This window comes from Centroberyx gerrardi, chromosome 11, assembly GCF_048128805.1.
Source record: "Centroberyx gerrardi isolate f3 chromosome 11, fCenGer3.hap1.cur.20231027, whole genome shotgun sequence".
NCBI lineage: Eukaryota > Metazoa > Chordata > Actinopteri > Beryciformes > Berycidae > Centroberyx > Centroberyx gerrardi.
Window position 1 is genome coordinate 14,231,150 of NC_136007.1, and position 24,885 is coordinate 14,256,034.

Consider the following 24,885-nt stretch of genomic DNA (forward strand, 5'->3'; position numbering starts at 1 on the left):
ACTATTCCTCCTCTGTTTTGCAAACGTAGCGGTTTCGGACTTCCTGGACCGCAATAAAAACGCTCAGCCTTTTCCTCTTGCATTACTCTCCGCCAGTACACTTTCACATCAAGCTGAACCCAGCGCACTAAGCTCGTGCCTAGAGTCTCGCAAAGTTATTCGAACTGTATTTTACAATGTGCTGCACCAAAAGTCGCATCTCAGTCTTCCTCCTCTGTCACATCTGGTTTTAATAGAGCTTGCATTCCCAAGTTGAATACGAAATAGTCCCATCCCCTCCGTATCCCATCGCTGCAATCATATGAAAAAAATTTTTGCTTACGTGCTGCAGGGTAAACCCACTTTACCTTAGTTTTACCCACCTTTTTAATTTGCAAAATCGAGTTTACCCTCCATTTACAGAAATCTGTATGATATGGAATTCACAGTAGGGGAGAATGGGGTAAAATGAGCCACTTTGATGAGCCAGGTTTGTGCTCCTAATTCTATGGTAAAATAAATGTGTATGTGTTTATTTCTAACAATACATAAGAATATTGAGCATTCGTGGAAATTAAAACATTCGCTGTAGCTAATATGGTTTTATAAGTAGGATACATTAAGAAAAGTTTGTCTTTCTGGCACAACTTGGCCAGGTAGGGGTAAGTTGAGCCCTACAGGGGTAAAATGTTACACAACCTAAAACCTTTATTTTTGTCCTTTTCAGTCTTTTCACTAGGGCGTCTCCAGCACGCAGGAACAGACTGTCTCTCCATTCTGTCTCTTCTGAGAATCACACTCTAACAGCATAACTGATGTTTACTCAAGTTTAACATGATGATGATGGTGGTGATAATTTCTCTTATTTTCAAAAGCATAACAATGCTCAACGTGGTCAACACAACTGCTAACACAATGTCTGTCATAACCTGTTTTGTCTGTCATAACCTGTTCCTGAAACTTCTCCTTTGACTGGTACAGTACTCCTTTGTTGGTTCTGTGTTTGGAATCTTGTGGCATAATATTTACTCTGTAATATTAGAAAATACATGTTTAAATTAGCTACATTTCAATAGCATGTAAATGTAATTAGTTTTGGGTTAAGCTGCATGAGCCATTGGCTTAACCTGCCCCAGGGCTCGTGGCACATTTTACCCCACATCCATTTTGAAAAAAACTGCTTTATACAGCAACTTAGGCCCACAGTTATGTTATGACTCAGTTTTGTAACTTATAAAGCCTTAAACGAATGTATAATAAAGGCTCAAATGTATCTACTTTGATTTAGAGGAGACCTGACTCTTTTTTTTTACCTGGCTCTCTTCCCATATCTGCTCTCCTCCATCACGGATTCAAAGAAATTAATTATTTTTCCTAAATCTGTGATGACATGATTAATTTTGTGTTTGGTTGTCTAAATACAAGGTGACTCATCTTAACCACAGGTTCAACTTACCATGCTCTCTCCATTACATCATAAAGGGGAGAGTATATCAAACTGATTTGAGTTATATGAGGATGTCTATAGGGGAAAAAAACCCACAAAACATAAATCAGTAATTTTATGAAAATACAATCAATAAATCAATCAATCAATATAAAACATCACTGCTTATGATCCAAAACATTTTTTTCCTATATGGACAATGCTCTTGGTATGTGAGGAATGGAGTGGGCTTAACACTTTCTGTGCACAGGACATTTAAAAGGTCATATGCAGCTCTGGGAACAGCTACCCTTTCCAAATCCCTTTATGCTTGATAAAGGAGGAAAATGCAAAACTGGCCTGAGTTCAGTGTTTGGCAATGCCAACTGACCCTGGATCTAATGTGGACCATGCAGAACCGACCCAACCTATAAATAATACCGACAATTTTTACGGGAAAAGAACACACTGAAGCTGGAGAGAACAAGGGGAAGAGGCATAACACCGGGAAATGAAGGTAGACTTGTGGCGCAGAGATTTTTAAAGTAGTCTATGTTTTTTGTCAAGTCTTCTATAGCCTATACAGTATTGAATATAAGTTTATACTTTCAGACTGACATTGCGCAAGAGACTCTTTCGTAATAGTCATGGCATTGCTGCTTCTGCTGGCACTGATGTGCCCAACCATGGCCTCATCTACACATTTCTCAGTATGTATCCTACTTTCTGTTCTTCGAGTTCAGGATATATTGCTCTCTTTGTAGTGTGACCTATAGTGTAACGCAGGTGAAAAAGTTGCTTAAATTAATGTTTAGCTACTGCTTAAACATTGTCATTGTCATTGTCAACATTATTTGAATGATTCAGGGGGCCCCCAGGGGCCCTGTAACATGTCAGGGATTTTAGATTTTTATTGTGTCAGTTTTAATTAATATTATGTTGTACATTTGTTTAAAATGTACTTTTGTCAGGGGGCCCAAGATTTGTAGCAGTGCCCTGGACGCCTGTATGATATTGGGCCCATAAATACAAAGGTAGAAACATAATCTATCTCTTGAATTTGGTTTCCCTCACTGAAGGCAGCGGACTCCTGCGGGCCGGAGCACGCAGCCCTGAAGCGCAGCATAAGGAGTCTGGAGAGCAAACTCCTGATCGGGGCTTGGCAGATTGAACACTTGCAAACGCACAAATACTTCCGTCCCATTCAACCTCCTTTGTCCAATCCGGACCTGGACCCAGACCCTGATGTAAACTCAACCAGTAATGGGACAGGAGACAGCTCAAACACGGCCCTGAATCCACTTCCACCGGCAGGCAACGTTATTGTCCATGATAAAGGTAAGAAAGGCTCACATGTGTGTTGTGATGCCCTTCATTAGGTAACATTGCTGTTTGGGATGTGCAATCTGCAGAACCCACAGTAGGCTACATGAATGAATCCTTAAGTCCTTTTTGAAACTTCATATTCACTCAGATTTACACATGTTATAGTTATAGTTCTACAATATGCAACATGAAGTTTATTATTTACCTACTAAGGGTGTTCATTAGCAATCATTAAGGCCTCTACTTTCAAATACCATCTTTCTAGACTGTTCTGAGCTGTATGACAGACTGAGACCACCAAGTGGTTTTTACCGGATCAGACCCAAACCAGACCAGGAGCCATTTTTGGCCTACTGTGACATGGAGGATGGAGGAGGCTGGACGGTGTTTCAGAGACGACGGCATGGAAAGGTGGACTTCAACAGGTACAATCAGTTTTACTTAAAGAAGAGAAAGTAAAATTAGTACAAGTTTGCACAAAGCCAGGCATCAGATTTTAGGTGTTGATAGAGATTACATGACCATTTCTCATCTCATCTCATCTTATTTTAGAGACTGGGTGGACTACAGAGACGGCTTTGGTGACTTCAAGCTGTGGAATGATGAGTTTTGGTTGGGGAATGAGCACATTCATTCTCTGCTCTCAGAAGGTCAGGTTCACACTCCCATGCAGCAATTAATAAAACCCCAACATCTAAAAGGCTTTCTTATCTAAAATTATACATTCTAAGATCCTAAATTCATAATAAATTATATATTCTTCTTTTGTATCTACTTCGATGTAGCAGAATCAGACATGAAAGGTATACAAAAATGATTTTCAACTACTTTGCTGTCTTTTTCTTGTCTAAACTTTGTGACACTCATTGCATGCTCCTGTGTGGTTATGCCCACCCTCTAAAGTAGGACAAAATAAACCATAAAAAAAAACATTTGCAGATACTATTTGACCTGGCTCTGACCACAACACTATACAACAGATCAGAGGACTTAAAGCACTTCTCTCTCATTCTGTCTCTTGTATTTTTCTGAAGGTGAGAACCTGGTGAAGATAGATCTAATGGACTGGGATGGCCAGAGAACTCATGCATTTTACGAGAACTTCAGGATCTCTGATGAGGAGGTTAGAAAAACAATTTTTACAAAACTCATCTATGGCCCCAGAGGTAACTGTGATCCCTGACAAACATTACTTTGCTCTAACACCCACTCCAGAATAAGTATCGCCTCCAGTACGGGCCGTACAGCGGGCGAGCCGGGGACGCTCTGACTGGAGGAGCGGGCATGGTGGAGCAGTGGTCCGCCTGCCTCAGTGGCATGCAGTTCAGCACCAGGGATCAGGTCAGTCATCGATCCTCCTGACACTCTGAAATGGGATGTTTATGGAGTCCATGGTTGTAACATTTCTGATCATGTTGATGGTGGTAGCGCAGATGATAACTGGGATGCTAATGATGATGATGATGGTAAATTGACAGGACAATGACCGCTACCTTCAGGGCAGCTGTGCCCAGGAGAATAAGGCCGGCTGGTGGTTCAACAGGTGAGACATTTCAAATCAAACCTAGTGTGAAGTAGCACTGCTGTTTCTGTGATGTCCTCTTCTTGTTTAAAGTGGTGATCTTCACTTAAAACAACCCTAACTTTTTTTTATTTTATTTTGGCAACATCTTTGGTGCTAATAGCCATTGCTGTAGTGTTTCTGCACTGCACTTCCTGGAGGTCACTTGTCAATCAAATAGTGTGGGCTGTGACGTCTTTTTCCTTGGATTTCACTTAATAAAGTTTGATTTTCTGTAGGTGGCGCTCTTTTCTTGTCTGTCTGTGTCTGTTCAACACAGTGACTATTGCTGCTCATGCTACCTACCAGTTCTTCTTCTATTTATTCTGATCACATTGCTGTTGCTGCTGCCAATAACACATTTCCTCCTATATGCGGCACAGGATTTTTCCTGGGAAACAGCTACCAGACACCAGGTGTTTAGAACAGCACATGTAGCAAATGTTAAAGCTTTCTTGAACTGGGTATAGGTTGAATTACTAATGTTATTTCAATCAGCAATAGAGAGTAGCAAAACAAACATTTATTTATTTGGAAATGTTGCAGATTATTACTTTAACTATGACGTTGTGTACTGTGTGAACTTTACGTCTTCAGATGTCATGCAGCCAACCTGAATGGGAAGTTCTACCGTGGAGGGAAGTACCAGGGCCAGCATGACAACGGCGTGGTGTGGGGGACCTGGAGGGGCCTCTGGTATTCCCTCAGACACACCACCATGAAGGTGCGGCCCCTGGTTTTCTTGGACAGCATGGGCAGTGGAGCGTGGGAAAATTAGTAACAACACCAGGCTTCAGATTCCTCAATGTGATATGGAATGAGAATAAGAAATAAGGGCAGAGAAAGGAGGAAATTATACTTTTTTATGCCATGTTTTAATTCTTTTTATTTACCTCTTCCCCCCCCCTTGCTTCATTATTTGAAGATAATATCAAAAGTTGATAGTTCAATATCTTATATTTCCTTGTAAGCACATGCTATCCATAACTGGTATTTAGGATGTATGATATTAATCAAACAATAAAAAAAACAGCATTTCAACAATGATGTCTCCCTGATGTTCATATTTGATTGTCCTCAAATATAATTACAACTGGATACAGCTGTCACATATTTTAATGTGCTGTGCGGAAAAGACATTATGAAAAATGTTTGAAATTGTTTATGATCCATCTTACTGTAAAAGGTGGAGGGATTATACAGTCTAAACTACACATTCAAATTGTCCCTGAACAGTAAACTGCATCATAGTGAAAATGGCTCTGCACTGTACAGCAGTCCTGCACAGCACAGTAAAAAACAGCACATTCAACAGTGTAGGACAATAACAGTCTTCCCTTCTATTAATCTGCTTGTCTTGAGATGCAGAAATAATTTCAGTGTTTCTTGGTTGACATAAAATCATTCTATGTTTTCTGTGGTGCTGTAAATATTGTCATTGATTGATAGAGTCCATGGTGTCACAGTGCATACAGATATAGAAGATCATGTTAAATATGACTTGGCAAATGGCAAAGAGTGTATTCTGACATCCAGAAGTTGATATAAAAAAAACTTGGGCTTGGTATTCCAAAAGTGTCTTAGGTATAAGATCATTTTTTGTGGACAAAGTGATCCCAGTGCTAAGATGCCTTTAGAAATGAAGAGTCCATATAACCTAAAATTAAAAAACTCCAGAAAACGGCAAAGAGGAATTCTGCACACTATGCAGTGAACTGATATGGCAAGTAAACATTTTCATTTCATGCAAACTTTGAAATACAAAAACATAGACATTTTTTTTTTCTTATACAAATGTCAGACAAAATATTGTGAATAAAAATGAGATGGTTATGTCTAATAAATCCCCATTTAGATCTCATTGCCCTCCTATCTTATCTTATTTTCTCACTTTTTACTCTCCTCTCCCAAGATAAGCAAACTCCTTAAACCCTTAACATACAATCTTCACCAGTATGTCTGTATGTGTTTGTGGGTATACATGTGTGCATCAAAGTGTGCCTTGTGTCTTGAGTGCTTTTGTAGAAGCGTGTGTATATGTTTGGATAGTGTGTTTTTGTGTGAGTGTGTGTGTGTGTGCGGGTCTTATGTTAGGGCCCTAAAGCATGGGAACGTTTTTTAAAGATCAAAAAATTGCATGGGAAAGTTCCCTCAGTATCAGTCAAAACAAAGAGAAAGAAAATCTGTGTAAAACTTTTATATTTTCTCTGGTTTTATAAGGCTATTGTGTGTGGTCAAAATGACCCCAAACAACACCGTTGTATGTGAGTAAGTGTATACAGGACCTTGAAAATGTATCATCATGTTAAATTTTACCAGTTTACCAGTTTTCCCCATGAAATTAGGAAAAAGTCATCAAGCATCAAGCTGAAAAAATAATGTTAATCATGTTTTACATTGTTTTACATGTTAAACATTGAATGGGGTCAAATTGACCCCAAACATAACAGGAGGGTTAAGGCATGTAGTGGAGAGTCAAGGAGTCATTGTAGTCAATAGCAAGTCCTCACAAGTATAGTAATATAAACGTGTGTGTGTGATCTAGTCCTCCTCCCCTACATAAGCTGAGGGCAGGTCCAGGTCCATCATCCTCTGCTCCGCCTCACTCAGCCCGTAGGGGGAGCCACAGCTGCTGCTGTAGTCTCCAGACATCGGCAGAGAGCGGCACCGGCCCTTCCTCTGCTCCGAGGCGGATGCACTGAAGGTGGAGCTGCGCTGACGCCCCTTGTGGCCGGAGACCCCGGAGCAGGACTGGGCCTCCTTTAATTTACGGGCCAGGATGTTCCTCTGGATTGGCGACGGGCCGCGGCGGTTCCAGTTGTGCTCCGCCCGCTCTGCGCGATCCAGACCCAGGAGGTCCCCACCGCGGGAACTGACGGGCCCCACAGCTGGGCCACCAATCCCTGAGACCCTCCCTCCACCTCCAGTCTCACCACTCTTCTGCCTCTCTCTTTCCCTAGTGCCGTTGAGGTCTGCTTTACTGTGTATCTCAGGTACTGAGGTGGCTTTAGTGTTGGTCCCTGTGTGTTTGAGTTCACTGTTGTGACAAGGAACAGCTGTCTCTATCCAAGGCATCCTCTGGTCAGTTCCATGGGGTCTGAACCTGGCCCAGTCTGAGGCCCCATGCTCTGGAATGGGGTAAGAGGGGAAGGGGGGGTACGGCGGGCCCTCCCTGATGCCTTTGGTCCAACTGCTTCCCTCAGGAAGGGTCCGGGACGTCACCTGGAAATGAGAACGTAAATGGATTTATATGATGGTGATTCTTAAACTTGATGAAGTGTGTAAACAGACCCATACTGATACAGATCATAGCGAATAACTCTACCTACTGTATATATTTAAAGCCATAATTAAAGTTGGATAGTCTAACCTGGGTCATGCTCCTTTCTCTGAACTGTCTGGAGGGTGCAGAGGGTGGGGGCTGGGGTTTGGTATCATTAAAACTGGAAGTCCGGCGGAAATTGGGATTCTTCTTATATGAGTTTCCTACTCCTGCGTCCCCTCCGCCTCTGACTCCTCCTATCCCGCTCCTCTCCACCATCTCGACCCAGTCAGCAGTGCGGTCACGCCATTTTGAGCTGCTCCCACCCACATAACCAGAAACAGGAGGCCCTAGGACCAGCTCCACTCTGGGACTCAGTCTGTCCGACACAGTCTTAGAAGTCTGCAGTGGGGCTCTGGGCTCAGAAAAGGGAGCTGCGATACGGAAATGGCTGAGAGAATTGGCCTCCTCCTGGAGGTCCAGGGGGACAGGATGAGTGAAGCCTGTTGGTGTGGGAGCGGGCGACTGGGTGGGTGAAGCAGATGTCTCCAGCAGGGTGTCATGAACTGGGCTGGAGGAGACGTGGTACAGCTGAGTGGCTTCCTTCAAACCTTTCTTCTTCATTTCTTTCAACTGCTGCTGAGCCAAGCGGTACCTGCAGAGACACCAATATTTTATTTTCCAAGACAAGGACTGATAGAATGAGTTTGACCAGTGGTGGAAAAAGTACTTAAATCCTTTACGTAAGTAAAAGTAGCAATACCATAATGGAGAAATACTCCGCTAAAAATAAAAGTCAAGTATAGAAGTATTAGCAGTAAAATGTACTTAAGTATCAAAAGTAAAAGTACTCATTCTGAAGAACGGCCCCTTTCAGATTGTTAAATTATTGATGCATTAACCTGTAAGACGTATTTTAATGTTGTAGGTCTAACTGCTCCATATACTGTTGGGGAGTTTAAACTCTAACAATGCAACGTATTTTATGAGCTTATCGTATGTGTTGCAATGACAACCTTATTCTGCAAAGTAACTAGTAACTACAGCTGTCAGATAAATGGAGTAAAAAGTTAAATATTTCCCTCTGAAATGTAGTGGAGCAAAATTATAAAGTCTCACAAAATGGAAATGCCAGTGCCAGTACCTCAAAAAAGTGCCAGTACCTCAAAATTGTACTTAAGTACAGTACTTGAGTAAATGTACTTTGCAATAATGCTGACAGAATATAATTGTATGCACAGAATAAAACCATATTCTATACATACCCATATATGGGCGGCAGCAGCTTTTGACCTGTGGGAGAGAGTCTTTCTGGGTCCTGTGACAGAGGCAGCACCAGGGGCTGAGAAAGAGGCTGAGTGGCCAGGGGAGGCCTGTCTTTCTGGCCTCCACCCACCCCAAGGCCCCCTGCTGGGCCCTGGCTCTCCGACAGGCTGGGTCTTTGGAGACTGTGCCCGCAGATGGAGGCCTCATCGGAGAGCTTGCGTCCCCCGGGGGAATGCATGGAGCCTCGGCGTACGGAGCTGCACTGAGGCGTCCGGCAGAGCTTTCTCCACACGGTGACCACAACTGTAGCCAGAATCACAGCCAGGCAAAGGGAGATACCGGCCACCACCACCAGGTTAGCACCTAGGGGCGTAACTCCTACAGGCACAGGGGGGAGGGACGGGGAAGGAGCAGGCAACGCTGAGGAAGAAAGGGAGACGATAATGTAAACGGTGTGCACTGGTGCTCATACTGCTCTGCCATTGCAGTCGTTTTCTAGTCTGGAAAACACTAGAAAATAGCATAAATGGAAATTTTGGAGCAAGAGGAGGGGCAAAGAGAGTGAGGCCAGTGAATAGAATGAAAAAATATATCTATGTGAATGACTAGATCTGTGCAGTCTTCCAAGTATAAAGAGGGAGCGCTATTTTATCTCTGAAAGGGAGAAGCAAAAAAGGGAATAGAGTGATAAAGACAAAGAAAAGAGAGCAGTGGAATAAACTAAGGGTATGAATGATGGAAGAATGGAGCAGAAATGATGAACAGAAAAAAGACAGAAGAGAAGGGAGTGAAGAGACTGACCGGTACAGTCCTCCAGTGAGCAGAGGGACTGTTCCTTCACCATGCCGGTGCACTGCACCCCTCCAACACCTGAGGGCAGCAGACAGTCACGGACCCGCTCCCTCACCCCCTCTCCGCAGCTCACACTGCACACGCTCCACGGCTGCCAAGGGCCCCATGACTCTGCGGTAAGACAGATGACAAAAAAATATTATATTCCAGATCATCAAGTGACTTCATGAGGCTTGCCTAGATTCTTCCTCGCTTCTTTCTCAATATAACAGTGTTCACTTGCTAATATAGCTCCTATCCTTTCCCCATCCGTATTATCAGGCAATACAACAATGTTTTCACTTAGCCAATTTTATGGAATACTGGAATATTTTGGGGGGGGGGGTTAGGCGGACAAGAGGCAGTGGATAAGAAACAATGTTAAACGAGATAAAATGAATTACTGGAATACTGGAATATGTGGGGGGAATAAAAAGGAAGTGAACAAGAAACAATGTTAAAACAGATAAAATTAATTATAGAATTATGCAATTCTATAATAATAATAAATAAAATAATACAATTTCTATAAATATCCTGATCCATTTCTACAGGCAGCTAACATATTGCACAACCATTCTATCATGTGACATCAGCCAGTTACTAGTTAATTCCCAGAATAGGTATAGAATCATCTATAGAACAAAGGAGGAGAGGATAAAGCAAAAATATAGCTGCAAGCATCCATATATAATGAGGTTGTGACTGTCGTGACTGTCATACATCCATTTTTGTTCTAACATTGCTGTAACTGGTTACATACTCAAAATCTCCCCATTATGCACCTCTTTGATGGATTTGCATATAATTTGTTAAGTATGCTTCAAACTGAGGTCCTAACATTCATAATCATCTATCATGCTATTATGGCCTAGAACATCCCGGCACACCAAAACAGTATATCTATCAAACTATATGAGAAGATTCAGACCATTTATGTATCTCTCTATATATCCTAAAAGCTTGGTGTTGATGCTTCAAAAGCTGAAGAAAGGTCTAGAAGGGAAATTTGTAGGATACATGGATATTTGTACCAAGTATCATGACTATCAGATAAACAGTGATTGGAGATATGGCCTTTTTTTTTTCTTTAAGTTTGACTTTTGATTATAATGCCACCATCAGGTCATCTAGCATCATTTTGGATGTGGACCTGAACCTGATGAGGCTGCCATCCTTTTTCATAATGCAAAATTTGCTCTCACCAGCATACTGCATTTCACAAGAGTTTGAATGACTAGAGAAAAGTAAAAGAAACCAAGACAAGACAACAGGATTTCGATAAAATTCAATAGGTTTGCAGTTACTATCACTACAATATGACAGAATCTAATTGGTAATTTATTGATGCTGTCAGCATAAAATCATTAAAAAAATTTACGATTTTACGTTTAAAAATCGTTAAATCGGTATCTTATCAATGATTAAATTAAATAAATATGCAAGTAGTCAGTCACAACTACAACCCACAAATTACTGAGGTAATACGATTTGCTAAACTGAATTGAGTTCTGTAAATTATGGCTGAATTGCAGTTCCATTGTGTTCTGCAAATTATGGCAGGATTGTCTAGTGGTTACTGAGGTCATCGCTCAACCGAAGGACCCGTCTGATCCCAGTGCAGCCACACTACAGGTGGAAGTGGCCCAAATCTGATTTTTTTTCCCTACATGTGACACAGATCTGATTTCAGAGCACAATGAACATCAAAAATCTTTCTGATCAATCTGATCTTTTTAATTCCAATTTGGGCCACATTCGACTGTTAGACCCAGAGAACAAAAAGAGAAATTTCCCCTTTGAGAGATGAATAACGTAAATCAAATCAAAAAGTCAGTCAGGATTGAGTTGTCTGTTTATAGACATCCAAATAGATAAGCAGTCGCCTAAGATTAGAGAGATGCGTTCAACAATCTGGGAAATCTGGAGTAGCTCTTTTCCCTCCTTCAAAAATTAGCATCAAGGTCCTCTTGAACAAGGCACTTCACCCCTACTCCAGTGATGAATGACCAGATTGTGATTGTACTCTGGGCAGCTCCCGAGTGTGAATGTGTCTAACTGTATGAATGTGAAGCAGGGAGGTGCTGAAAAAGAGCATGCACGCTCGGCAAACCTTCCCCGGATGAATAAAAAATCCACTCCCTATTGAGACGGAAACCATGTGATTACATTACAGATCTATGGTACATCTCACCTGAACTCCTGTGAACCACCAAACAGGTCTGTGCTGGACTAGGGGAGCGACTGAAGTTGAAGACAAACCGAAAGCAGTACTTATTCCTTCCTGGGTAAAACACAGAGCAGTTGAATTCGGTCTCATTTTCTCCCTGAGTCAGCCAGTTAAAGGCCAATGGCGGAGAGTTGGGCTCCTCTGATCCAAACCCAACCATTGCTGTTCCTCCTGCCCCCATCCCAGAGGAACCAGCAACCCCCCTCCCAACCCCTCCGTCCTGATACAGCAATACTTTCCCATTGATGTGAGCGCAGGGTGGGGTGACCAGCTTCACAGCCATAGTCCCTTCGCAACCTGTCCTGTAAGCGTTGGCATTGTCCACCAGCAGCTTGTAAGAGAAGATGCGGGACAGGTAGAGGGGCCCGGAGCTCTTCACTTCCTGGGTTGTGTGAGGGGAGCGCAGAGCCACCCGGATGAAGTCTCTCTCCGTGAAGGGGAAGGCGCAGGACAGCTCGACGCTCTGGGAACGCAGCGCTCTGATCGGGTGACGCGTGCGGGCTCGGACCTTGTCGATGCTGTTCCGACCGATCTGGTTGTACTCCATGTAGCTGACTTCTAGGAGGAGGGCAGAGTCCAGGACACTGGAGCAAGCCTGGAAGTGTTCGTTAGTGGATATCCCCACCTGGTGAGAGACACAGAGAAGACAGAAGAAGAAGAAGGTTTTCCTGAAAGTTTCACCTTGTTTTTCCTTGAGGGTCTACGGCTGGTGGTGCCCGTAGGTTAGGCTATGTAGAATAGGTGGGTTGTTATGTCTTGCTAAAATCTGCTTTTGTGTGTTTTGTGCTCTTCCTGATGTTTGTCCTATGTCATTCTGTTCTATGGTTGATTGTTGATCAGTTAGATCTAGTTAGGCTCACTCTTTTTCATACTCATCCCTCCTGTTTTTTGGTTTCCATCTTTCTCTCCCTCACTTCTATTTTTTTTCTCCCATCCCATGTCACCCCCTCCCACCCCTCCGTATCTATCTTGTCCTTTGAGACATGCATGTGATAAAGGGCTATATAAATAAACTTGAACTAGAACTTGAAGAAAAGAGGTGTCCTTGATCAGAATCTCAACGTTTTGGAGAAGCACATTGTCATGGTACCAGAAAGCTTCAACAAACACCTCTGATCATTCTGTTTGTCATTCTACGGCACAATAAACCAACTTCTTATGTAAAATATCCCATTTGTGTTACCTGGAAAGATCCTGAGTGGTTGCCGGCCCTCTCCACAGCGATGTGAAACGTGGGCCACTGCACCTGCAGTTCAGAGCTCCACCACCAGGCCGTGCTCTCCACGACGCTGCCCCCATCCGTCCCGTTAGCACGAGAATCGGCGACGATGCTGGTTCGCTTCAGGTGGAACCGGAACGTTCCGGCGTAAAGGAAGCACGAGCAGTTGAACTCTACCCTCCCCTCTGATTGGTCGCTGGGGAGCGTTCTGGTCAGGAGGGTGGTGTTGGTGTCCGTGTCAACCAGGGAGAGGGTGGCGTTGCGGATGGCGCTGCCGTTGGATTCGGTGCTGAAGTCCACAAACACGCTGGCGTTGCTAAGGGCAACATGGAAGGAGGGCCAGAGGTTGAGCCCTGCCATCGCTACAGGAGAGGAGGCAGAGAGGTGAGAGAGGACAGACAGAAAGATGTCAGGGAAAATGTACGTAGAAATAACAATTTAGCTATTCAACATGCACCTTGTAAAACACATTGTCTAAATGTAGCCACAATGGGTAAAATCCCATATTACGCTACTTATTTGATTTCGTCCTACTTTGTTTTTTGCTTAAAATAAATGATTCAATCTGGTATAACATTTTCATAATTCAATGTGTTTTCTCAGGATGACTTTGCAAGCTGTCACCTTGGCTATAAGGTGTGTATTCACCTGCAGCATTAAGGCTACATTGCTTATTCTCTATATTGAAGTGATCACACAACACTGACAAAAACAGTTATTTGTGTCAGTCTGCTTTCACTGGTATATGTGTTGGAAGTATGGCTTTCAGACTAATGGAAGGGAAACAGAAGTTAGTAAGGGACATCTCAACAGGCAGCCAGTGTTAGAGGTTGACTGCTGGGGAACGCCTCTGAAGAAGTACTGAAAACTAAAAAATGTTCGACCACAGCGGCATATCGCTCTAAGAGCTATTGTGCTGTGTAAATCCTGTTGTGCATAGCTCACTTCCTCACAAAGCAACGCTCTCCAAAAGGAAAGAGGGTGTGGGGAGAGGAAGAGACTGACCCTCCATTTACCCCCCTCCTCCTTTTTCCTTCAGCGACTCAGCTTCTCTGCCCCGTTTGAATGAGCGTATAGCACAATAGCACTATAGATTCGTAGAATAGCAGGTGGCAGGCTTCGCTACATGCGTGTTTGCTTGATTAATTGTAGTGAAAATGAATTACCCTGCCAGCCTTTTGAGTCTTTAGGTTATTATGAGTTAGGTGACGGAGGTTTGGCGACGCTCACCGTATCCCATGAGCGCCAGCAGGAATGGCAACAGTGAGACAGAAGCCTGTGGCATTCCGATGGCCGTGCCTCCGTTTCCTCCTACACCGCATGACCGTCCTCCTCCACCATCCCAGACCTCTAGAAGTCAGAGGGAAATCAGCAAACATACAACAAACAAACAAAAGTAATCCATGAGAAGGAGGCAATCAGCAACCAAGTGCTTGTAGGTGTCATCAGACAGGAGAAGGCACGGCAGGGGTGCGCGCTCATCCGAGATATGGAAAACAGGAAAACATTAACATGAAGTTTTGAGACTCTGGCTGTTGAGTTGTTCTGATTTACAGTGGTGTCTTCCTCTGCCTTTCATCCTCACGCAAGTGTAGTAGCTGCAGGAGGTCTTTTGTTCATCACAAATATATATTTATAACCTAGAGCCAAACCCCTGTGATTTGACTGTTTGAATCCTCAGAGCGTTTCTGAAACACAAACGGAAAGGTTTTCACCTATTGTTTTTCTCTATCCAGTGTTTATGTCAGGAACAACATGCAGCAAAATAATTGCCTGCCAGTTCCTGCGTTTCTCTATTTCCTCTTCACAGACAAAATACTCTGTGTCTCACATTGTCTCAGAGAAACCAGGGGAATGACCCACACAGGCATGGACCCTTGGGATTTTGGGTAATATGCCTGGTGAGACTATTTCTCTTACATTATGTACATTTCTATCCCCCCCATTCAAATTCTGGCTAGATATCTTTGCACGAACCACAGACTAATACAATATCAATCAGTGGAATCAGATGCTCTCTAAGTTCCCATCTAATCAGCCACTGACTTCCAAGATGAAAGATATAAAAAATATTGTAGCCTGTACATTTTTTCCTCTGTACTGAGCTCATAAGTAAATCTCTGCTGGAACATTAGAAGGGTGTGTAGTAAGTTGAAGTTTTATTGCTTACCCCACATGACTTATTTGGAAACCTGTGTCATCAATCTAAATATCTAAACAGATGTGCGCTATCTGAAACCGTCCCTCTGGGCCAGCTAATGGCCATAGCCTTCATTTTCTCATAGTTGAAAACAACAACAACAACAACAAAAAAACAGTTGTACTCACATCTTCTGTTGACTCAGCACACCATTATTCCACTCGACTTTTTCAACACGGCAACGTCAATATCAACCCCTCCTGCACTGGTACCATAGTGATGTCGATCGATCCACTGATTAATTTCACTGACAGCACGAGAAGCTTGACAGACCCCGCGCCGCGTCCGCCGGAGGAGCGTCTGCCTGCCTGCCTGCCTGTGTAGAGAGCGTGCGGAAGAAGCGTGAACGCGCATTCTGAGGATCCGCTCCCTTGACCAATTACATGGCTGATTGAGCTAAATGTGAAGCGGCACGCGGCATTATCTATGTGCTGCCTGCCAGTTGCTTCCAAACTACAAACATACAGTAAAAGACCGCGTGCAGTGACGTAGTGGTAAATACAAAAAAAAAAAAGGGGTAAACAATGAAGCAAACAGCCACAACTATAAACAAAAATCAAAAGTATTTTCAGAGAAACATGAATATATTGATACTACTTACCATAATGCATAGGCTGCTCTCAATTTATGTCAGTGACGTCAGCCTTAAAAGGTGGGTCAGCTGAGTTTAGGTGGGTTTACTTTCCACTGCATTCCTGCCTAAGAAGTTCAACTTTCAAACTGAATCAAAAAGGAAATTTCATACAAAAGAATTCATTTCCACTGGTTCTTAGAACATTATAGGCTCCCTCCTTAAACCACTGTGATAAAAGGGTGGTCATTCCTAATTTGTAATCATTTTCTGAATATCTTGGGGTTTCCCAAATATTGCTTCTCAGACACAGGCCTTCCCGCCGCCTTCAGTTTCATTCATGGAGTTTGGATACAGGCAAAGCGCATAGCAAACCTCAGCAGTATAGCACAAACGAAAGACCCTTTCCTCTCCTGGCAGTTGAAGCGTTGCATTATAATGTGGTGAATCACTGAGAAGAATCTGATTTTTATCTGTTTGAGGAGCAGTAACAGGCACCTGGGTCATCAAACGGTTACAGCGCAGGTGCCTGAGGAGAGTGACTACACGAAGAAACACTTGAGGTGCAACAGATGGATCTATAATTCACTGCTTCAAGTGGCAAACCTGCACATTTCAGACATGCAGAAATCATAAATCTTTAGAGTGATTGTTGAAAGATTACATATAAACAGAAACTCATGATAGATAATAAAGCAGTTACATAGCATAGTGTTATCTTAATTGGCTTACACAGACAGGTGGGTGACAAGAGCAAAAGGCATACCAAGGTGGAGGCTGGGCAACAAAATAGATCATCTGAAGTTACACAGTATAAGTAGTAAACTGCCACTCATCTCACACAATCAAATTACCTTGTTCCCACGTAACCTGACTGACAAGTCATTCTTCTATAATCCACTGATGAAAACAAACATTCTCAACATTTACACATTTGACACTGAGCCATTCAGGACATGAATTAACTTGAAATGCACCGTTGAGTAAATCAATCCACCTCAGCATGCAAGAACAGGACCCATTTTGTGTAGCCAACGTTCACCATGAGTTCAGCGTTGTGCATAAATCCCTAACTATTATGATCAGGCCCGTCTCAGCTCAGCTCTCTAGATTTCCTGGACCAATTTGAGTTCATCTAGTATCAATGAGCGGACCACATGGCAGGGTAATCTAATCAGCCATGTACGCTCATGTTCTCTCCGGAGAGAGTCTGCAGAAAACAGGAAGCTGCTCTGGAGCGACGGAGCTGAAACCCAGTTTACTCACAGTAGGAACAAAGAGTCATGCTAATCTGGGTTTAAAGGATTTCCATGCAGGGAATTACATTAGAGATCAAATCCGTGATGTGGCCTTGTCTAGCATACGAGATCAGAAAGCTGTTATATCCAAAGACAGTTTGATTGGAGAAGGGACATGTTCCTTAAAGTCAGGATTGATGGCAAGACTGAAAGAGCAGAGGAATGTGAGCAGAAGAATGGAGTGACCAGACTCACTGCAACCTACTAGACCCCCCCCCCCCCCCCCAGAAAATAAGAATATGAAGGCAGAACATGTTCTACTCCTTTTTCATTTATTACATAAACTTATATTTTAGATTGAAAAAAAATGACAATGTGTTTTATGATACATGTAATCCTGTTATCAGTGGCTATGGTTATCTCACAATAGAGCACACTACTGGTGAGGACTGATGTATTAGCTGTGTGACATGAGATGATCAGTGAGGTACAAAAACCGAGCAGTGCAAAAAATATATATATATATATCCCATCAAGTCAATTTCCCAATTTACCGATAAACACGCAAAATGAACACTCTGTCAAGCACTGTGAACGTAGAAAGAAATTGCTGAATCTTTGGAAAGTTATCTGCATGACACACTTTGAAGACAGGGTCCAGTTCTTAGATCAAGATAGAATAGCGGGATTTGTGGTTTTCTGCCACCAACAGGACACCGACCATTCAGTTATCATAATCATTTTCCTGACTATTGGATATGAAATTGGATAAGTACATCATTGTGTGGAAAGTACAGCAGGCCTTCTGCTGCACGATACCAGTAGAGGTCAGAACTTTGCTATAGTACATCAGAGACTTCAGTACGGCAGAGACTATCGACGCCATGTTTATCTAGACGATGATGATTGTAAACAGGTCAAAAGAGGTTTGGGTAGAATCTCAGACCCTCAACAGAGTCATCTCTACACAGATGGCCCATCTTCTCCGCCAGCAGCAACCTGGAGACGAGGAGGGAAGAGAGAAGGACACAAAGTAAAGATGAAGGAACATACGCAGCAATTATAGAGGAGTTGAAAAGAGATAAATACAGAGAAACTGAGAATATTGCTCATTGCTATAACAATATTGTTTAGCAAGAAAGAGGGTTTGACATGATAAATCTCCCAGTGGAGCGCACCTTTTTTCGCTTTGAGCGCAGAGAGGCATCTCCTTTTTATAACAATATTGTTACAATAATGAGCACTAATAATCTACAGTATCGTCAACAGTAATCTGAGTGTTGAACTGTTCTTCTGTGGTACCTACCGCTCTTTAGACAGGAGAACAGAGAGACCCAATAGCTTTGCAAACTCCTCTGCTGTCAATGAGCCTTTGTCTGATACCTACAGGAGAGGGAGATAAGAGAGAGAGTGAAACAGAGACAGAAAGAGATAGAAACTAAGAACGTCGGCTGCGACTCATCTCTGGACATTTTCCAAAGATATATATCCAGGATAACCAAACATGTTGTTTGATCACATCACTGTCAGTGTAATGTTTGTAATGTTAGAGCTTACATTGTCCAGTGCTGAGGCTATCATTTCCTCTTCGCTGTGAGACTGCAGCTGGACCACCATCACACCGCTGTCAAACACACGCAACCTACAAAGAGAACAAGATAGATATGGGGGGGTGGGGGGTGGTGAGATGGGGCGGGACAAAAAAATAGAGGTGATGGAGAGAAAGATGGAGACCGAAAAACAGGAGGGATGAGTATGAAAACGGTGTGATAGAGACCAGTTGTATGTGGTACTATTTGACATACTGGACTAGCACAGAAAGGACAGCGGGCAGTTTGGGGGCAATAGGAAACAGGGAAGCAGGCCAGTGTTTCTTTCGAAACTCTGGGAAGTGACAGGAAATGACACGGCCACAGAGGGCTGGACGCCTCCAACAACAGGAAGTCAGGCAGGAAGCGCCTGGCCGATTCCTCTGTGAAGCAGGCGCCAACCCTGCCCGTTATTCCTCAAACACACACACACACACACACACACACCCTGGCCTATATACAAATGCATGCATGTAAGCATTCCGCAGCACGCACAGCTCAATCCAACACAAATAGAAAGACAAACACATAAGCCCAAACCCACCTCAATGGGAGCTTCATTGACTCAAACATCTTGCATGCGTTCACCAAATCCTCTGGAGATAATAGCTGAGGAGGAGGAGGAGGAGGAGGAGGAGGCGGGGGGGGGGGGGGGGTCAATGATTAGAGAGTAATATAGTAATAGTATGTGTGCAAAAAAAGCAACCTCAGTACCTGACAGGCCTCGAAAAACATTCATGTGTAATGTGAATGTATAGATGGCACAGACACTTTGTACTAACTGTCGGGTCAGTTACAATAAACATGCAGAGACATGCTCTATACAGTTCTTAAGTTGTTTTTCTGGTGTGTGAGTCTACAAGTGCGTGTGTCTTTTTACATATGTATGTGTGTCTTACCTCCATCCCTCTAGCTCGGTTAACAAGACAGTACACTTCGGTGAGAGCCATCATGCCCCCACGCTCCTGAGAGAGGGAGAGAGAGAGAGAGAGAGAGAGAGAGAGAGAGAGAGAGAGAGAGAGAGAGAGAGAGAGAGAGAGAGAGAGAGAGAGAGAGAGAGAGAGAGAGAAACAACAAAATGGAAAAGAAAATAAGTTGCTGATTGAAGGGAGTGTATTATTTTTGCTAGTGTAAATGTAACAGTTGTCTAGATTAAAACAGGATACTCCAAGTCACGTACACACAGCAGGCACAGCACACACACAATTCCGCGCTCGTATAAACACACACTGACACCGTCACCGACACACAAAGCATACACTGACACACACACACACACACACACACACACACACACCTACCTCCAGAGGGGCCTGCAGCATATCTCCCAGTTGTTTAGCCAGCTGCATATGGTAGTGTGTACCAGAGCCATGTGTTTCCCTGGTCACAGGGTTAGCAATACCCATGCTCAGCAGGTACGACTTAAACCGGATTGTCTATAAAAGGAGGATAATATTGTTAACAACCAAAAAAAAAAAACCCCACCCGAGAACCAAGTTAATGGCATTTGAGGGTAAAGATTAGATGGCTCTGGGACATCATGGAAACTATGTCTGCTAATGTACATACATAATATTACTTTTTGACTGTTTGACTTATCTAGTCTAATCCAACATTAGTCCATTCCAATGTGGATCGGACAGCTTGCAGATACCAAAACACACCACCTTCTGCTCTTCAAGGACCCTTCTAAGAAACCCTGGTCTGCAATTTAAATGCACAAAGTTCAGACTTATAGAGTTTAGAAATTAGTTTTTACCATATTGAAGGAAGCGGGTAATCTAAGGCCTCCTCAAAACCATAAAGCCTATTAAGTGTAGAAGTTTTAAAGTACAAGCTGGTGGATCACATGGCCCTTCTAAGACATAAACCGGTTTGCTGAACTCCCAAGGCAGCAATCAGGAACTCTGTACTCTATACTGGCCTTAAGACAGCTTGTCTGTGAAAGGCCTCTGACTTGGACCTGTTTGTATGTATGATGGTCCAGTGAGGTTGGAGAGGATTACTTTTATCATTACGTGTAGCTATTGTTGCATGTAATGTGACAGTATTCCCACTGCCCTCCTGTTTCTGTGTCTGATAATACAGTTGAAGTTCTTACCTCATCCTCTGTGATGTCCCCCTGCTTGTCTTTGATCTTGTTGGCTATGGATCTGGACAGCTCCACCATCTCTTTGGCCTGTTGGAGGAGACGCTCACTCAGCAGATTTCACCGCACATAGCACTGCATTATGCTCAACACAAGTCTGATGCCCTGAGTTGTGATGCTACAACAACTGTGTAATGGTCAACACATGAAGGATAAGAGGATCACAAAAAGGCTAGCCTGGTTCCAGACTCCTGAATCGCGTCCCGCCTACTTTTCAGATTCAGAGAGTAATGGAGTGGTAACGAAATGGCTATTCAGTCTGAATATCAGGCTACAAAAAGGCCATTCATTCCAGGAAAATGTTAAAAGAAGACAGAGCATGCATTCTTTTTACCTTCACCATCAGCTTGCTGAGGTCCTCAAAGGCCTGAAAAAGAGATTCAATGAATAATAGAGACCAAATATGTTCACAATTAAATAACCCACAAAATCTCATGGCTACAGATACAATTTTAAAGCCATTCCAGAAATCCCCTGCTCCTCCCCCTCTGCTCTCTAGTTGATGTTCAAATTAATTACATTTTTTTTCCGTCATACCTTTCATGAAGCTAAATATGTGGACATTTTGATTCAATTTTACTGATATTCAAGACATACAGTACATTATCAACTAACAGTACACTAACAAGACTTTGATGTTTCTATTATGGTCATGGTTGCTCAAGTACTATATAATGTGAAGGTCATGAACCCATGTTTAACCTCAACCTAACATCTTCCTAAGTTAATTACACTACACTTCATTTTAAGCTAATGAGATATTTGTTTAAAATATTGTTTGCTCCCACATCACATAGAATGATGTGCTCACATATTTCTGATAGCTGCTTTGAAAGCCACAAAAGACATAAAAAAATTACATATATGTATCCCAATCAGTTTTACTTGGAGAAATATGAGTAAACGTATGAGAGATAAATGCGTTAAGATATTTAGGAAATTTGTTTAAAGGTCCAACTCAGTCTCAAAGCAATTTGAATGTTTAATTCAAAACCTATGTAATAATTAACAATTAAAGCATAAACTACCACAAAAATGAAAGACCCTATGTGGAAATGAAATGACAATAAGTAGTTATTTGTCAGTATGATAGCAAATTTTCCATTATAATCAGCAGTCACTCTGACTAGACTATGGAGAATTGGACATCACCAGATTCTTTATCCTCACTGCACTGAGATAGCCTGCTTCAACTTGATTTTAGCTGTAGGAGCTCTGGAACAAAAGATTTAGCTTGCTTTTTTTCTAAGTGTGGTAAAATTTATATTCATCGCAGGTCTGGCACACACACAAAACCAGGAAGCCTTTGAGTGGCACAACACTCTGATGTCTACAAATAGAGCCTCCCATGGAGCAGATAGAAAAAATAAAAACCAAGTTCTATGGAGCTTGAAACCAGGGTTGGAACACAGCCATGTTTTTCATTTAGTTACTATCATAATTCATGACACACTGTGGTAGACCGTTACCACCTAAACTGACCACTCAAATTCCTCCCTTGCACACGCTCATTCTCAGACATTTTCTCTTTACATTACCTCAGAAATGTTTTTGTCCGTTTCTTTCCTCTTCTCCTCTATCTTCCTCTCAATGCCAACAATCCCCACTGCACGTGTCCTTCCTGCCTACATGACCACGGAGGGAAGGAAAATACATGGATTCCAGTACAGCTACAGACAAGCAATTAAAATGTTTTCAAAAAACATGTTTCTGTCCTAACACACACACACACATTCAAACAGAAATATGCCACAGACTCAAACATATGGAAAAGCTTGAGTGTGGATAAGGGACAAGCCAAAAAGAGCAAGGAAAGACAAACATAATGGAGGGAAAAAAATGTGGTCGACTGCTGTTATGCTCTATACAAACTGATAACCATCTTAGTAATAGTAACTATCTAGTGCATCAACAAACTAGGAATTTATCTAATCCCATTTGACACGCAAACTAATTTAAGTGAATTATCCACTGTGGAACCAGATCTACATTATGACTTGTAATTTCTTTGCTGTATATAGTAGGGTCCAACTGGAATATTTTACATAACTTCTCTCATTTGGTGTTAGTGCCATCCTCCACCCATTGAGCTATACATGATATCTGTATATCAGATATCAGTGATGGGGGAGGAAAATGACAGCTCAACTATGTTATGTACTGATATTATATCTTTTTGAGAGGCCCTGAAAAAAACATCCTCACACTGGAGGCTTGAATACAGGTATACTATTATATAGCTACAATACTGCCATCATGTGGATACAATTCACATAACTTTCTGAAACCAGAATCGAGAATTTCCCATGAGTCTAAGCCAGCGGAAAGGAAGAGATTCTAGTTGGATGAGGATGAATGTCTGCTCAGCATCAGCCTCTAACCTGAGAGCCTGTGGATGTGGGGATAGGCTGCGACACCGGTGTATTCTCCCATCTCTTCTGTGTCATCTCCTCTGTTAGCCTCCTGAAGAACTGCAAGCACATGACACCATGTTGGTTCCAGGCAATAAAGAAACAAAGGCAAGACTTTGTCTAGGTTCATTATAATCTACACAAGGCCGTTAGTGCACAAGGGTAAAGGAAAAAAGTCATTGTGCTATTCCTGCGAGAGGGACTACCTCAATCTGCCCATGTTCTTTGAAGGATAGTTTGATGTAGGAGAACTTGCTCTGTTGGTAAGGACCTGGCTCCTTGTTGGCAGGTAGTGGGTACAGGTGGACAACTATCTTCGCACTGGAGGATGAAGGATAACAGGAATCAATTTAATTCTCTGTTTATAATGCAAAAATATGGTTACCATGAGAGAAGTTTACCTTACAACACTGCTGACAAATCTATCTAGTCAACCGTTTTTTGTGTAACCTCAATTCTCAGTTTCTTTATTTTTTTCAAATGGCCTATGTGTCTATACCGTCAAGACACACAGTATAGTCCTATAGACACTCACCTCTTTCCTATTCCTGCAGCTTGCTCCTCAAAGAAGATGATTTGTGACAGTGGTATGGCTATGCAGCATTCCTACAGATAGCAGGCGAAATACAGAAAAGCACCAAGAGAGTCAGCATGGCAAATTAAAAAGGCAAATTAGCAAACAAAAGCACCACTTCAAGATTCAAGATTACTTTATTTGTCCCTAGGGAAATTTGTCTTGGACATAAAGGCTGCCACATAAAAATACATACAATTATAGTGCAGTAACAGACACAAAGTGCATAGCACAAAACAAGTGCAGACATAAGTGCATTCAAGTACATGCAACACAGCACTTCTCACAATATCAATGCAGTTAGGCATACAGTATGTAGTACAGTAATATGGCACTTGGTAACTGCCCTCTTACATGATTCTTGAGGTCCCTCCAGATCAGCCGATGGGTGCTCAGCAAGGCCACTCCAACATCAAGCTTGGCCTGGTAATGACAGAAAAGATGGGTTGGTTTCTTAGGCTATATTGTTAGGAAATATAGAGTTCCTGTGTTGGTATGTTTTTTTCTTTTTTACTTTGCATGTTACCAATCAAAACCACAATCTGTTGCTGAGATGTCACTCTGAACTTTACCAGTCAGTGCCTTACCTTTATAGTTAACTGATACTGCTCAGTCAACTAACGTTGTAACATTGTTATTTCTTGTGGCATAATAGCGTTAGCTATTGTTTTTGTCGGCCACAAACCGTGCCATTAGCAAACATAACTGTACCTTATCATCACCGTCATATAGTTTGACACCTCGTTGCTGGATCACTAAAGTTTCGTTTATTTCTAGCAGTCCATTTGACCATGAAAATCGGTCCATTTTCTCTCTTCCGAGAACGATTTACTCCTTACTCTCCTTCACTGCTGTGATGACATATTTTATGTTTACTTCCTGTACAGTGTCCAAATATGAGCCTGATCCTGCCTGCAGAAAAATACTAAAATGGAACCTGAAAAGAATAAAATAACATTTTATTTAGTATAGGTTAAGGACTAGTGAATGAATCGTTCAGTTGACTATGAATTAACTATTTATACTCATAATATTGCCCTAAATAAATACAAC

General features: G+C 42.4%; 3 protein-coding genes across 3 annotated transcripts; 1 reads left to right on the forward strand and 2 right to left on the reverse strand.

The window, feature by feature from the left end:
• The first annotated feature begins 2,026 nt into the window (after positions 1–2,026).
• fgl1b (fibrinogen like 1B) lies at positions 2,027–5,289 on the forward strand. Its single transcript, XM_071924636.2, has 8 exons — positions 2,027–2,115; positions 2,485–2,743; positions 2,997–3,156; positions 3,284–3,381; positions 3,766–3,854; positions 3,947–4,072; positions 4,210–4,274; positions 4,890–5,289. Exons 1-8 carry the CDS (start codon positions 2,053–2,055, stop codon positions 5,068–5,070), a joined length of 1,041 nt encoding a protein of 346 aa, XP_071780737.2. The 5' UTR covers positions 2,027–2,052; the 3' UTR covers positions 5,071–5,289.
• Positions 5,290–5,295: 6 nt separating this feature from the next.
• Positions 5,296–15,544, reverse strand: thsd1 (thrombospondin, type I, domain containing 1). The gene is made up of 8 exons (XM_071924635.2): positions 15,429–15,544; positions 14,331–14,450; positions 13,065–13,462; positions 11,846–12,506; positions 9,622–9,783; positions 8,820–9,240; positions 7,663–8,209; positions 5,296–7,514 (listed from the first exon to the last, which is right to left on the reverse strand). Exons 2-8 carry the CDS (start codon positions 14,383–14,385, stop codon positions 6,834–6,836), a joined length of 2,925 nt encoding a protein of 974 aa, XP_071780736.2. The 5' UTR covers positions 14,386–14,450; positions 15,429–15,544; the 3' UTR covers positions 5,296–6,833.
• Positions 15,545–17,430: 1,886 nt separating this feature from the next.
• On the reverse strand, positions 17,431–24,706 carry vps36 (vacuolar protein sorting 36 homolog). Its single transcript, XM_071924641.2, has 14 exons — positions 24,544–24,706; positions 24,187–24,255; positions 23,794–23,864; positions 23,465–23,579; positions 23,229–23,318; positions 22,386–22,472; positions 21,182–21,214; positions 20,800–20,877; positions 20,000–20,134; positions 19,598–19,663; positions 19,243–19,307; positions 18,667–18,751; positions 18,416–18,492; positions 17,431–18,108 (listed from the first exon to the last, which is right to left on the reverse strand). The coding sequence occupies exons 1-14, from the start codon at positions 24,637–24,639 to the stop codon at positions 18,027–18,029; spliced, it is 1,149 nt and encodes a 382-aa protein (XP_071780742.1). The 5' UTR covers positions 24,640–24,706; the 3' UTR covers positions 17,431–18,026.
• Between the last annotated feature and the right edge of the window lie 179 nt (positions 24,707–24,885).

Bases quoted from the DNA above. Each gene is read 5' to 3' on its own strand.
- fgl1b (XM_071924636.2), top strand. From the start codon at position 2,053: ATGGCATTGCTGCTTCTGCTGGCACTGATGTGCCCAACCATGGCCTCA. The intron at 2,116-2,484 runs GTATGTATCCTA...CCCTCACTGAAG, and splicing joins CCTCATCTACACATTTCTCA to GCAGCGGACTCCTGCGGGCC. The intron at 2,744-2,996 runs GTAAGAAAGGCT...CCATCTTTCTAG, and splicing joins CGTTATTGTCCATGATAAAG to ACTGTTCTGAGCTGTATGAC.
- thsd1 (XM_071924635.2), bottom strand. From the start codon at position 14,385: ATGCCACAGGCTTCTGTCTCACTGTTGCCATTCCTGCTGGCGCTCATG. The intron at 12,507-13,064 runs GTAACACAAATG...GTCTCTCACCAG, and splicing joins ACCACTCAGGATCTTTCCAG to GTGGGGATATCCACTAACGA. The intron at 8,210-8,819 runs GTATGTATAGAA...GTGTCTCTGCAG, and splicing joins CTGCTGCCGCCCATATATGG to GTACCGCTTGGCTCAGCAGC.
- vps36 (XM_071924641.2), bottom strand. From the start codon at position 24,639: ATGGACCGATTTTCATGGTCAAATGGACTGCTAGAAATAAACGAAACT. The intron at 23,319-23,464 runs GTAGTCCCTCTC...ATGTGCTTGCAG, and splicing joins AAGAACATGGGCAGATTGAG to TTCTTCAGGAGGCTAACAGA. The intron at 19,308-19,597 runs GTAAGACACACA...CCTCCTCCTCAG, and splicing joins ACCGAGCTAGAGGGATGGAG to CTATTATCTCCAGAGGATTT.